The sequence below is a fragment of the Falco rusticolus genome, chromosome 4, assembly GCF_015220075.1.
Source record: "Falco rusticolus isolate bFalRus1 chromosome 4, bFalRus1.pri, whole genome shotgun sequence".
Lineage (NCBI taxonomy): Eukaryota > Metazoa > Chordata > Aves > Falconiformes > Falconidae > Falco > Falco rusticolus.
Window position 1 is genome coordinate 38,620,006 of NC_051190.1, and position 14,724 is coordinate 38,634,729.

At 39.6% G+C, this 14,724-nt stretch overlaps 1 protein-coding gene across 5 annotated transcripts in view; it reads left to right on the top strand.

Annotated features, from left to right (window-relative positions):
- Positions 1–14,724, top strand: part of LOC119147436 (CREB binding protein) — a 96,956-nt gene that overhangs the window by 73,655 nt on the left and 8,577 nt on the right. For all 5 annotated transcript variants that reach the window (XM_037386429.1, XM_037386430.1, XM_037386432.1 and 2 more), the window contains 9 exons: positions 2,648–2,728; positions 3,473–3,529; positions 4,745–4,822; positions 5,315–5,382; positions 9,363–9,513; positions 10,360–10,506; positions 10,952–11,065; positions 11,533–11,698; positions 13,102–13,269. In XM_037386429.1, coding sequence (XP_037242326.1) covers positions 2,648–2,728; positions 3,473–3,529; positions 4,745–4,822; positions 5,315–5,382; positions 9,363–9,513; positions 10,360–10,506; positions 10,952–11,065; positions 11,533–11,698; positions 13,102–13,269 — 1,030 coding nt within the window. The remainder of the gene's footprint in view (positions 1–2,647; positions 2,729–3,472; positions 3,530–4,744; positions 4,823–5,314; positions 5,383–9,362; positions 9,514–10,359; positions 10,507–10,951; positions 11,066–11,532; positions 11,699–13,101; positions 13,270–14,724) is intronic.

Below are 14,724 nucleotides of genomic sequence, written 5' to 3' on the forward strand. Positions count from 1 at the left end.
TCTAAAAATGGATCAGAATTAACCGTTTCTGGGATTGCTTAAATGTAGCAGAGTATTAATAGGAGCCTTGACCATGGATTTTTCTGGCTGCATAGTCTGGTGTTTGGGTCCTCCTGTGTTTCAGCCCTTCTCTTAAAATGAGCAACCTTGTTAATAAGGAAAATAATTAGTGGGGATTTTTTAATTGAAGAAAAATTTGAAGCAGCACACTATAGACAAAAAAGGACGTGGACACTGTGTGAAGGCATATAAAATTCTGAACCTTTTATGTTTGGGTTTTTTTAAAAAAAGATATTTGATACCGTATCAGTGTAGTGATACAGGGTGAGGGGCAAGTGAAGTCCGTGTAAATGAGATGTGCAGTGACAGTATCCACTCCTGAAATTCCCTTGTAACACTGTAATAACCCTAATATCTTCATCATTCCCAGTGCTCACAAATTAACGGGATAATATTTTTTTTATCCTGGCCTTGTTCTGTTGCATTACCAGCTCCAAAAGCCTTTGTTTTCCGTGGGAGGGTGGTGTGTTTCATCCCAGTTGAGCTGACCCAGGAGAAGAGAAGTCACTTGCAGTTTTAACTTGTGGTAGGCTGGCAAGCAGCCCCCTGGGCAAGGACCGTGGCATTTTAGCTCACGTGGTGGCTATCGTAGCTGCAGCTGCCCTGCTGGGAAGGTGATTCTGTGGCGATGTCAGTGTGGGCTATATTAACTAGAATAAAATACACCTTTTTCCTTTCCGTGTCAGTCCCACAGTAGAGGGAGTATTCAGTGTGCTGCTGCATTTAAGTGGTTCTTGGCTAGCAGAGTAGCTCTTAAAGCCGGAGCCAGCTGGCAGAGTTCGCCGAAGTTTTCAGGCTCTTATAAATTATGCTATGGTAACACGGACTGGGCTCCAGCCTGGGGAGGCAGCAGATTGCTCTGCAAAACCTCTTTCCCCAATTCATTGGGTGCTGCTGAAGGACCTGCTGCTGTTTGCTTGGGCTGTCTTTCACGAGCGTTTAGAAAATGTGCAGTGGTGACGTGACAGCCAGTGTGTGTCGCAGGAGGAAATTCTGATCCACACGTTTCGATAAGTGCCTGTAAATGGCTTTTGTTGTCTCCAGGAAAGCACAGCCTTGGAGACCTGTCACCAGTAGTTTTAAGTGTATGAGTATGTGTTTGAAGGGGCAAGCTGCCATATTTATTAATCTCCATCCCTTAAGTTGTTGGTTCATTGTGACATTGAGTCTTGTTTGATGCCTTTTATACTTACCATTCTTACGATTCTAGTGTTTGAATACTAAAACTGCGTTTTACTGTGCTGCCATTGCTGCTTATACTCTCTCACTCTTGATCCTCCATAAAGCTCCTTTATTTTGATGATCCTTTGTGGCCTTCCTGCATTTTACAGCTGTGGCCTCTCTTTGTTACCTTTGTTCATGTGTGAATTCATATCCTTTCCAAACATTTAGCCTCCTCTTTTTTTTTTTTTCTTTTTTTTTTCTTTTTGTTTTTTAAATGACCCTGACAACTTTGGTTCCAGTTCATCTGAAACAAACAAACAAACAAAAAAAAAAACAAAACAAAAAAACCCAAACCTGCCCCCCAAAAAAACCCCACCAAAATCTGTGTTACTTTGATTTTGTTTTTTTTTTTTCAAATGCAGATTGTATTTTTGTAGAGTTGTATTCCAATTTACTCAGCTTGGTTTGTTAAACTGCAGTGTTGGTTTTGCTGAGTATAACTTGGATTGGCTCTTGGTCTGGTGACCAAAAATTGTACCTAGCCTCACATTCAATTTGTAAAGCTTAATTCCACATCTTTAATGTACCTGATAAATATATTGTATGTATGTACAATATTTAATGTTGTGCACATATATACATATATTGTACTTATATAGATAAAGGGCTGGAAACTCTGACCCATAATTGCATTTCTGTTAAATGTTTGTCTAGAGTATGGATTTGGTTTCATTTATATTAAATAATATTAGCTGAGCAATTGGTCACATTTAATCTTACAGTCAAATAACTTTTGAACTTAATATTTTTATAGATTATTTTTTTTTATACCAAGTGTTCCTGCTTTTACAGTTTTTACTGACAAATCAGTAAATGCTTTCAGCATATTCTCTAATTACTTAAATCTGTAATAAATGTATTTGTAAAGCTTTTTGACAGGCTATTTTTTTTTCCCTAAAGGAAGCTCGGTCTGTCACAAGCCTGGAATCAAAGAGCATTTTTTCCTTAAGTAATGCAAATCAAATCCAAATTCTTAAATTTGAAGTCTATACAAATGTAGCGCTTGGTAGCTACTTCAGTAATCCTCCCCAAATTCTGAATTTGATCAACGAACAAGTTGTTAGTATTGTATAAAATGAGACCGAATGCTAATCTGTGCTTTGCCTTGGCTTTCTGCTCTGTGTTGTCTTGGTGTTTGCGTCTTACCTCTTACGTCTGTGCTGTTTGTTCCCTCCCCTGTTCTCTAATCCTGCCCTCCCCTCCCCTCTGTTCCTCCTCATTGTCCACACTGACCCATCAATCAACCAACAACGCCCCCCCTTTCGTCGTGGTGATCTGCCCTGCTCTGGTTGGTGGCTCCGTGCTTGGGTGGCTGTGTGTTGTGCTGGACCAGTTCACCCAAATATGGCCTTCTTGCTGACAGGTATCACTTCTGTGAGAAGTGTTTCACTGAAATCCAGGGGGAGAATGTCACCCTGGGTGATGACCCTTCCCAGCCTCAAACGTAAGTAGCTTCCTTTCTCCTGCATGCTGCCTTTTGGGATAGGAGGGGTGGCATGTAGTCCTGAGCTGATAGGAAAACCCTGTGGCTGGTGGTGGTGGCGTGGAAATACCTACTTCGCTACTAAGAGGAGACTTTCACAGTAACAGATGATTAACAGTTGTTCCTGTGGTGGGGTCTGCTCCTCTGCCCGGCTTGCGTCAAGTTGCGCTGCCCAAAAGCTGCCTGTGGACTAGGTGCAGGGGCTGGCAGGCGCTAGGTAACGTGGTTGGGGGCTGGGGGTGGAAGCTGTGTCAATAAATGTCACTAATCCATTACCTTTTCAAATGAAAGACTTCGCCTAATCCAGACGTCTCACCTTTTGAAGTACAGCTTTTGTTTATGAAACCAATGGCTTGTCTTTAACCTGACGAGAAAATAAGATGCTCTAAGATTTGAGGAATACGAGCCGTTTTGGAAGGTGGCTGCTTTACTGACAATAGCTTCCCTTGCTCTTTATGATTTTAAATTTGTGTATACTTGGGTATCTCTTATTTTGCTTTTAATTTACACAAGTGAAATGGGAAAAACATTTTCTGTAGCTTAAAATAAAAAGAACTGAATTGCTTTCTCTGAATAGAAAATAAATACCGATATGCTTTCTTCTGACTTAAAGTTTGCTCATTTGCTGCAATTCAGAGAAGCGTGTTGTTTTGGCCTCTGATATAAAGGTTCTACTGAGTTTTCATATTAACTCTTTGTCTCTAGAACCATCTCTAAGGATCAGTTTGAAAAGAAGAAAAATGATACACTAGATCCAGAGCCGTAAGTACCGGGTGTTGTTTTTCTTAGGATAATATCATCGCTTTGACTTGTCCTTTAGCCAGCCCTTCAGAAATCAAAAATCCTTCCCCCTGCCCCGCCCCCCCCATCTCTGGCCAAACAGGCTGCAGAATCTTTCTCTAGAGTTCATAGCACAGCATACAAACTTCATTTCTACCATTGGTAGCCCAGAAGGAAAATATGAGCCTGTTTAATGGCAGTTTCTGGTTCTGTTTATTTGGGTAATTCCTAAGGTGTGTTCTGCACAACTGGCTGAAAACGGCCCCCATTGTACAGACTTTCACACCAAGCCCTGAGTACCTGGTGGGGAGTTCTGCATTTTCCTCTTGGTTTAGCCAGACTTTTGAAACACATTTTTCTCTTCACTTGGTGGCTTAGCCCACTGAAAGAGCCATCCTCCTCCCTTGCGTTTACTAGCCTCAGGAAGTTCAGTCAAAGCAGAGTTGAACATTCCTTTAGTAGCACTGTGCTGCTTTTCCTACTGTCCTTAACTAGCTGAAATGAGGTTTTATCTTACTCTTACTTTGGTCTCTGGCAGTTTGATATGCAGTGCATTTTGGTTCCTTTCTTTATCTTTGCAAATACTAAATAGAGCTCCTCCCCCAGACCTTTAAAGGTAGACTGCCAGGATGGACCCCGGTGTATTTGGCTTCGTAACCAGCGCTGCAATCTTGACTGAGAAAACCTCTAACTGTTTTCCCATCCAAAAAAAGAATTTTGACATACTATACTACAGCAGACCCGTGCAGGCAAAGACAAGCTAATACATGCTTTCTTGGCACAGTGATTCATGAATGACTAGTTTTTTACGTTTACAGTAAGTTGAGCAACCGTTTAGTCAGCTTGTGGTTGCTGCAACAATTGAAAATTAAATCTGCGGAGGTATTGTTGAGCAGAATTCTGTGAAGCTGGGAAAACTTAGAGCTCTGCTTAGAAGAGGATAGAAAAGATCCAGGAAAAGTTGTGCATGACAGCCCATTTCACATTTTTAAACTAGTACATTTTCTATATATATATATATATTATTTTTACATGACATTGAAGCTATTCTAATGAGGGGTTTTTTTTAACTGACATGTAAATTGGGCCTGCTGAAGCTGATTAAATCCTTAGCAGAGGGTTCAAAAGTCCTTGCTGAATTCTGGAAAATTACTTTTCTAACAACAAAAGTGATCAGCTGCTGTTTTTTCTTCTCAGGTTTGTTGACTGCAAAGAGTGTGGTCGGAAGATGCACCAGATTTGTGTATTACATTATGATATTATTTGGCCTTCCGGGTAAGCCGATTCTTAGTTTTTTACTCCTTGTATAAGACCAATGTGGTTTAGACAATTAAGATTTTCTGCCTTTGCTCTTTAATGTGCAGTCACTGCCTTTTTAAGAACAGAGTACAAAAGAACGAAGCGTTTCTAAATAAAATACATTTTTTTGGTGTTTGGGGTCTCATTTCAGTATATGCAGATGAAAATGTGCATGAAACCAACTTGTTCATATACGCAGATTTCTGTGGTTTCTTTCTAACTACTAAACAATGGAAGGTGGTTGGAGGTAAGTTTGTATACTACAGAGCACAAACGCAGGTGTAACTGTTTGGCAGAATTAGACCAGCTCATAAAGGTGTTAAGTCCCTCAAATAGAAAGATACAAGCTGTTCCAATCCAGAAAAAATTGTATTGTGCTCTGACACTTCAATTATGGATCCAAACATTGGGTTTCAGCTAGCTGATACTGGGTTTATGCTAAGTGTTTGACAATTTTTTTCTCAATAGGTTTGTCTGTGATAATTGTCTGAAGAAAACTGGTAGAACACGCAAAGAAAACAAATTCAGTGCTAAAAGTGAGTCTGATATTTCTATTTTTATCTTTAACTTTCATTTTCTCCCAGCCACCCCTAAGAGATTTTTTTGATTGAGACTTTCTGAAGTCATGACAGAGAGTACAGGAACATTTGCAAAACGCGGAGTAGTGTAGCCCAAGGCTTTGGCAGCTGTCGGAATTTTAATCAGTGTTGTAAAGACCTGCTCTTCATGTGTTTCTGGTCAGTCTTAATGCTGCTTGAGGTATCCATGTCCTTAGTTTTATAAGATAAAAAAAATAAAAAGGGAGGGGGAAACAGAACAGGAGAAACATAAGCCTGCATGCACTTCACTGGCTGTATTCAGGCATGTTTCCACGTAGCGCTGAAACTGTGGTAAGTTACTGTCACCTCTGTGCCCTTCAAATAACATGTAGTAACGAGGTGTACTGCATTTCAGGTGTGCTGTGGTGGTGCCAAGTACTAATGTATTTGAAGAGCTTTTCTTGCTTCTGGAGTGGACTGTGGTATAAGAACTGTCCGCTGGAATTAGTAACCCATTGTACTATGTGTCCAGATTTTCTTGGAAGTAACCATTGTCATAAATAATTGTGTTAAAATGGGCACTAAAGAGAGTGCCAGAAGATGTCAGGTCAAGTTGTCCGAGTCTCCTTAGTAATCCTTACACAGGTGTTCTTTGCATGCATTTAACATCAGACAACAGAATTTGATAACTTCTACTCGTACATGTTTTGGGGAGGCAGGGAAGAGAGTAGGGACTAGCATTGGAAATGCAGTGTCAGTGGCATGGGGTAGAAAAATAAAGTGAGTGTAGAAGCCAAGAGGGTGATTCAGCCACTTGAACTAGAAGTTGCAGGTACACTTGGTTCCTCCCCTGTTCTTCTTTGGTCCTTGGAAGTTCTGGGCATTATTACCTTGTCATGCTGTGACTTTGCAAGCCTGAATCTTCCAAATTGTAATAAAGGCATGGTTTTGCATTAAATCTAACTTCTTGATAACTTTGTGGTTGATTGCATAATAAGAGATTCGAAGGGGGGTAATTTGGAGATGATAATGCTGTATGAGACATGCTAAGTTGTAGTTATCAAAACGGTCTCTGGAGTAACCTGACGCATGGAAGAAGGTAGTATTGTTAAAAAGATTAAAATTAGTCTCATTAAAGACAGATTAAGATTGTAGGAGAACATTAATAAAATGATGAATTAAAAATGTAGGCTTAGATAAGCATTTTAAATAGATGTCTCTACTATTATATGCTGACTTTACAGCATATATTGATGTAAATTGTCTTAAATAAGTATGCGATTCCTTCCATGTCTGCAGTTGTTCTGTGACGTCACTTAAAGTTTGAGTAACCAGCCATTTAGTTCAAGGTAACCATTAACCATTCTGTTCCTTGGAGGTCTGGACAGGGAAATAATGGTGCTTTTTTCCTTTCCACTGATCTTTTCTTTCTCATTTCCTTGCTGTCTGGCTATCTTGTTTTCTTTTTCACATGACGATTGGAGTCCTGCTGCCAGCTGTAATCCACTGGTGGGCTCAGCTCCTGAGATCAGTTTTCTTTAACAATGCTCTAGTGAAAACACCAGAACAAGGAAAGAGAGCCTGCTCTTGTCAAAACCATGCTCTTACTACTAACCTGAAAACAAACACGAGTGATGAAAGTTTGAAACATTACCATGTTTCCTCTCCCCCTCAGTCCCCATAAAAACCTTTACTTACAGAATTGCCATCAATATTTCTCCGTGCTCTCAAGCGTGCTAGCACAACTGCTAATAATCAAGATAGCATGTCCCTCAGCTGCAAGCTGTTGGTTAGCTGTTATGATAATGTTCATATTTCTAAGGTATATTAAGTAAAAATGGTTATCTTAACCACATCACAAGTTGCATAAAACTGACTGACAGCAAGCCAAATACAACCTGTAAACCAGTGTACAGCTGGATTATGCTGTGAAATTCCAAACTTTTGAAGTCTTTTTCTTACTAAGAAAATCTACCAATATTACTTAACCAGTAGCTAATGCAGAGATGTTCAAAGACAAGATATCCAGACAAATAAGTCACCCAGAGTACTTTCCTGAAAAAAAAATCGCAGTAAGCCAGAAGTCTGACTTTCTTCCTATCTGCCCTATGTCTTTTTTCAAGTCTGTGCTGCAGTTTTTGTTGAGGCCTGAGCTTTTACTGGAAGTACTTATGTTAGAGGTGTCCAAGAACCAAGATCAAGCTGATTTCCCAAAGGATTTGCATGTTCTAATAAAATATGCAGGTTTTAGATCCTCTGTTTACAGTGCATGTAATCTTAGTGTTGCCTGTTTCTTTTATCTGCTTATCTGGTCTTTTTTTTGTTTGTTTTTCAAGTCTTAATGCATTGCAACATAAGGAAGGAAGCAGATACCCTCTGGTTGCTTAGCATTGGAAAGATGATAAAATGAAAACACAACAAGACAGTAGAGTTAACTAAAATGGCTTTCTAAAAATGTACCAACTCATTAGCTGAAATGGAGCTGGGTTTTTTTTCTGTCTTCAGAGAAATCAACAAAACGAAATAATTCCTGCAGAAATTATTTGTGAATTTTCTTTACAGTTCTTTGAATTTCCTTTAAAATCAACTGCCTTCTGTAATCTGTGGAAAGCCCAGTATATTGTATTCGGCTGGGAAACTCTGGGAAAGGCCAGTGTATTGGAACTGGTAAAGGGCATAGTGTATTTTTACTTTAACCTGCCTTTAAATTTAATTATTGGGCCGCAAGTAAATGATACTTAAACTGTGTTGTGCTGGTTATGACAACAGAATCTCACTGGACAAGGGGACAGACTAAAAGATGTAAAACAAGATTGCCATGTTTTGTGATCTCTATAAACTGATTAAAAAAAAATAGTAAGTGTATAAATCCCTTAAAAAGCAAGATCTTCCTTTGAATATACGTGACTCTTTTTCCCCAGTATTGGAGCCTAAAATAATTTTTAGCATAGATGTTTCACTGCAGCATTCTGTATGCAAACTCAGTAGTCAGGAAGAAGAACCAACAGCTCTCTGTCAGTAGCCAAAGAACGACCGAAAAATGAAGCAATGGAGAGCTGAAAATTAAATGCATTTTAGGAAAACGAACATCTGTAGATTGCACCATTGCTTTGGAAGAGATAGCAGATTGACCATAAAAATGAAGTAGAAATACGAGCTGGTAAAATAAGTACAGCAGGAGAAGAGAAATAGTCATAAATCTTCAAGTCAAAATAGTGTGCTACTTCTGTTTTCTTAATTTAAACCAAAATCTTCATCTTAATTTCTCTAATTTTGTGTGGATTTATTTGAAAACCATCGCATCCTGTAATACTACAAAAACATCTCTCCTGACAAAAGCTAATTATAGAGACCAAGAGAGTGGGTCTGGACAATATGTGGACTTGAACTTTTAAAGACCTCTATCGCTGTGCAAGAACTATTTAAGCTTTATGTGCAGATTACTGTAACTGTTCAATCTAAAAGCTCTCTTGAAAAGAAAAGAAAAGGAAAAGCAATGAAATCTCCATTGAAGTCAAAAGGCTTTTCATTTCTGTTGATTTGCTTTGCTTTGCTTGAAAAGGTGTGGCATTGAGCCAGATCTATAAAATGATGTAATCTCTGTCAAACAGCCAGATAGTGTTTTTGTTAGGAGAAAACATTTGCAGTGTTCATAAAATAAGCCTGCAAATTTAAAAATGCTATGTAAAGCCGCCTTTGTTAGTTCACTTACTAAGTAATTTCCCCACTATAGTGCTTTTAGCTTCCGCAGCAGGGTATGAACACATAAGGCTTGTGTAAAAACATGGATGGGTTTGCTTTTTTAATTTTGCCTGCGTAAATAAAAACATCAAATTTTCATACAAAGGGGAAAAAAGCCTACTGCTACTATACAGAGAAGCAAGCTGAAAGACTTTACAAGCACGGTAACACCCTGAACTTAACAGTGATTTCTCTAGTAATAACGTTTCCGTCATGTTCTCCCCCTTCATTTCTAGGGCTACAGACTACACGTTTAGGAAACCATTTGGAAGACAGAGTAAACAAATTTTTACGGCGACAGAATCATCCTGAAGCTGGAGAGGTCTTTGTCAGAGTAGTAGCCAGTTCAGATAAGACAGTAGAAGTTAAACCAGGAATGAAATCCAGGTTAGTTCTATTAATTACAATAAATGCAATCTTTTTTTTTTCTTTTAATTTTGGAGTTTCCCTGCATAAATATTGCAAAATTGTGCCAATTTGCACCTTAATCCCTCTGCACATATTTGAAACTTAGGCATAAGGGAGATTATGAAAGGTAAAAAAAGCAGTATGCAGTAAATAAACTCAAAGGAGGTGACAGTTGTATTTTGACTGGGGGGGGGGGAGTAGTGGGGACAGCCTGGTTTTGATTATAATACTGTGACTTTGTATTATTAATCTTGAGAAAGTCTGACCACATTTTGCTTAGCATTACAAAATTCATAGTTTAGTTTGAAACAGTTGCTGAGATTCTGTTCCTTACTGTTCCTTCATTTTGCTGTGTTTTTAGAAGTACTTTAGCTTTCAAAAGTTATTTTTCATTTGCTTCCTCGTAAATGAAAAGCTGAAAAGGTTTATTCTATGAAGTATTTTGGCTTTAATTCATAAAGACAGTGTTTATGTGACATCACTTCACCATAATGTATCAGGTTTTCTACTCTGCAATATATTTAAAGGCTTGTGGTTTCTGAGGATGCTCTTGTACTCAATGCTTGCCTGTGCAGTCATACGTTAGCTATATGTGGAAACTGTCTTTCTGTGAGTTTCACAGTAACAGGACTCCCTGTTTTAATGCAGCCGTGATCTGACCCTGTTTAACTTCTGCATAATAATAAAATAAACCTTAAAAATAAGGTTGAAAAGCATTTCCTTGTTCTTTTAGGACACAGATTTAATAATAGGCTTTTTGTTGTTTGTTTTTTTATCCTTTTTTTTTTTTTTTCCCCTCCTGTTCTTCATCACCCTTTCATTCAGATTTGTGGATTCTGGTGAGATGTCAGAATCTTTCCCTTACCGTACCAAAGCTCTATTTGCATTTGAGGAGATAGACGGAGTAGATGTGTGCTTCTTCGGCATGCACGTACAGGAGTACGGCTCGGATTGCCCCCCTCCAAATACAAGGTACTCTCCTTTCTGTGCTTCCTGTACTGGAGGTGCATGCACAGAGAACATCTTGCTACATTCACTGGGCAGTTACTCTCAAACACAGAAGAACAGGAGATACGTTTCAATTATGTGGCACAAATAAGTCCTACCCTGTGACTGCAGGTGGCTTTGAAGGGGAAAGCAAGTGTCACGTAAAATGTTACAGTTTCTTATATTCTGTATTAAAGTTTGTCTCTCTATGTATATTCTTGATGTCTAAAAAGATTCTGCCCATCTTTTGCTTTTGAGAACTGTTTATATTATGATAAGATGCTTAAATATGCATTAGAATAATGTCATCTTTAATTTGTCTTTGTTCAGTATGGCTGTATATGTATCTAGTATACAAGTCAGCTCTCAGCAGACAAAGCAGACGTTCAGCCGTACATGATTTTCTATCATTCTTCTCTCATTACTATAGGCGTGTGTACATATCGTATCTAGATAGTATTCATTTCTTCCGCCCCCGTTGTCTCCGAACTGCAGTTTATCATGAAATCCTCATTGGATATTTGGAGTATGTGAAGAAACTTGGGTGAGTGAGATCTTTGTACATAAATCTTTTTCGTAGCTTTTTTTTTTGTTTTGTTTTTAATCCAGGATGCCAAGTAGCTTTTCACTTGGGATAGTGTCTATTTTCTTCTGCCCTCTCTGAGATGTGTGGAACCCATGCCTCTTCTGCAGTGGAGAGAGAAATTTGGATATTATCACTAAGGTGTTTTTTCTGTTGTTAGGGTTCTTAAACTGGCAGCATATCATTCTTTTTATCAGAGGTTCACTTGATGTTTAAGCTTCACTATTATATCTGAGACCTTTTCTCATCCCTTGTACAAATAGAGGTTATTGCCTCAGTATCTTTGTTGCAAAGAAAAAAGAGGGAAAAAAGAAGAAGGAAAAAAAAAGGAAGCCAGAGGTCTGAATTTATATCTGTTTGTCTGAGTTATTTTTAAGGTGGTAGTCAAAATGGTTAAGACTATTTTTTTTCTTGTGTGTGAAACACAGGTATGTGACAGGACACATCTGGGCCTGTCCCCCAAGTGAAGGAGATGACTATATTTTTCATTGCCATCCGCCTGATCAGAAAATACCCAAACCCAAACGTTTGCAAGAATGGTATAAGAAGATGCTGGACAAGGCATTTGCTGAGAGAATCATTCACGACTACAAGGTTTGCTACTGTTTATTTCATGAACTAATTTTGGGGGGCTTTTCATTTGAAGGTAGCTAATACTGTTTCATAATGCGTGAAACCATCATAGTACTGTACAAGGGGTTTTATTCTCAGCTAGTGGCTGCGTTTTCTTAGATTTTTCTGGAGGGTTCTGTCTTTCAGGCTGAAAATTCTTTAGGTTTGGTTTCTGCATTAAAAGAAGTGCGCAAGAGCCTGCCTTCACATACTTCTTTTTCACTGCAGTTTTCCAGGCAAGGAAGTGTGTGTAGGTTGTTAAGGTTTATAGAAGTTACTTGCTTGATGGGGTGGAACACTGGACCTCTAGTGTGAAGTCAAAAAAACTGCTTCTAAAACAGCTTCTTCACTTGAAGAGAAAAAGGATGATTTTCATAACTGGAGAATGTCACACACATACCCAAGGAAATAAGTTAAAAGATGGCAAAGGTGATGGCAGAGGTAGCATTTGCCACTCCTTACGTGCTAAACTTTACAAAAATTTCCTCGTGGTAGTGACAGTGCGGGGAGGAAAAAAAGAGATGTTTTGATTGCAAGTGACAGTTACTAGATGTGTGGAATAGAAGCGCAGATAGCAAGCCCTGGCATCTGATCTGGCATAGCAAAGAGCTAGAAAATCTGTGTCTCTCCTAATAAGGTGGTCCTGAAATTAATCCAGAGAAGATTGGCTAGTCTTGTACGTGCTTGTTAAATGCAATGCACTTAAAAAAACACCTCCAAAACAACTGTATGAGGCACCTGTTCCTCTTGGTGGTCCCCAATCCTGGCCAGTTGCCCCAGAGAGCTTCAGCCAGCAGTCAGCGAAGGATGCAGGCTGCACACACACACCCTTCTGCAACCAGGCTTTAGTACTCCTGTGTGTAGTAGTTTGCTGGTGCATTCAGTGATTCCTCCTGGAGTTGCCAGGCTTACCGCCCCTGTGACGTACAGCCCAGGCACACGCACTGAAGTGCTCACGTGCTTTCAGATTTTTAAGGGAAAGGGCTGGGTGAGATGTGCTTGCTGGCACTAGAACAGTCCTGCACTTGTCCAGGAGCAGTGTAGGAAAAGTTGCGTGGGGTAGCTTCATTCTTAATTGGTGTGGTTACCAGGGAGGGGGTTGTTGCATTTTCCAGGGGTATCTTAGTTTCTCCCGTCATGTCAGGATCCTGCATCCTGCAGTCAGTTCAGGAGAGCCTCGGCGCTTTCCGAGGTGGAACAGGAGCAGGCTGTGGGCGGTATTCCAGGCCAGTTTTGGAGCTGCCGGAAGAGGCCTGCCAGGAGTGGGGCATGGGCTGTAGGTGAGGCACCGCTCTTCCGTGTAGCGCTGGATCGTGGCTGTAGTTCTCCCCTCTCTCCTAAGAGGTCTTCACTTACGTGTTGGTACTGTGTTCTGCGCCTAACAGGACATCTTCAAACAAGCAACTGAGGACAGGCTGACGAGTGCCAAGGAGCTGCCTTACTTTGAAGGTGATTTCTGGCCCAATGTGCTGGAAGAAAGCATTAAGGAGTTGGAGCAGGAGGAGGAGGAAAGGAAAAAGGAAGAAAGTACTGCAGCTAGTGAAACAACAGAGGTGAGTTAACTTTATATGCTACATTTGCTTCTGGCTCACAAACTGACAATTCCTTAATAAATCAGAGCATTTACGTCCAGTAAACTAGAAGAGAAGGTCATTCACATTAGACATTAAACTAGGGTTCCCTTCAGCTGCATTTCTGGATTTTTTTTTTTCTTGGGTAATAAATATACTGATGGCTTGTTATTTTATTTTGGTTTTTTAACAGAACCAGGAGTCAGTTATGTCAGTTCAGCATCTCTGTTCTCAGAGAAATGTGTTAAGCTACTTTTGGATTGCATCATGACTGCTGCATTTGCTTGCAGCCATGTGGCTGAGCTTCTGGTTCACACCTTTGCAAATCACCTTCAGTATTTGCATTTTGAAAGGTGCTGTATTTTTTCAAAGCTGAAAAAGCTGCTAAGCAAAGGTATTTGTGGTCATCTGCGACAGTAGGGGCTGAAATTTAGAAGTATTTATTGCAAGCTTTGCATTGGTGTGAAATACCAGTCCTGGTGGTTGTTTTCCTTCACCAGGGTTCTCTCTGTGTATAAAAAAAACAAACAAGAAGACCCAACAACTTCCTTTTTCAGGGTTCTGGCCAGAATTTCATCGTTCATTTTAATTTGTGTCTTGATTGTATCTGTAACCAAAACCAAACCAGGTCTCAGCACTTCTATACTACCCCTTTTACTTGTGATTTGCAGCAAGGCATTTAGAAAATGAATATAGTGGGGAAATCTGAAGTCTGGCTGATTGAGGTGGAACCAAAAGCTTTAACTGGGGAAAAACTCTCTTCAGCTTAGATGCTGTGACAATTTGCATACGGTACATATTATGTGTGATTGATGTGGAGTGATAAACCTTAATCCATCAATTTCATTATGTCAGAAAGTTCTTTCAATTAAACCTTAGCAGCTCCTTCACAGCTAATACAGTTTGGTTTTATGGGTTTTATGGACCCATGAAGTTAATAGTTTTCACTCTGTTCCTGCTGAATGTAACTTTTTAAAATATTGAAATATTTCAACAAACATAGCGGTATAAAAGTAACCGAAAGACAGGACTTGGAATTTAAGTTGCAGTCCTTTTTTGCTAACAGTATCACTTCCAGTAAATTGTAGCACGCCCTTCCAGTGAAAACACCAGTGTAAACCTCTGCATCTAAAAGGGGGGGGGGGGGGGGGAAGTGTTTTAAAAAGCGCAGAACAGCTAACTGTGAAATTCATACAAATTGTCTGCCTAAAGTGAGGAGATGCAGCCTTGACTGCTAGCATCCTTTTTTTCCCACTTACTGCCATTGATGTTGCTTGGGATAGCAGGGAAACAAAATCTGCATTCAGGTTGCTGAAGATGTCATCCAAGAATGCAACAAAACACATAACAGTGTGGTCTTTGCCACTTCGCGTAGAAAAAAGGAATGAAATTAAAAGCATGAGAACTTCTCCAGTGCGGTCTCTTAAACTTGTGTCA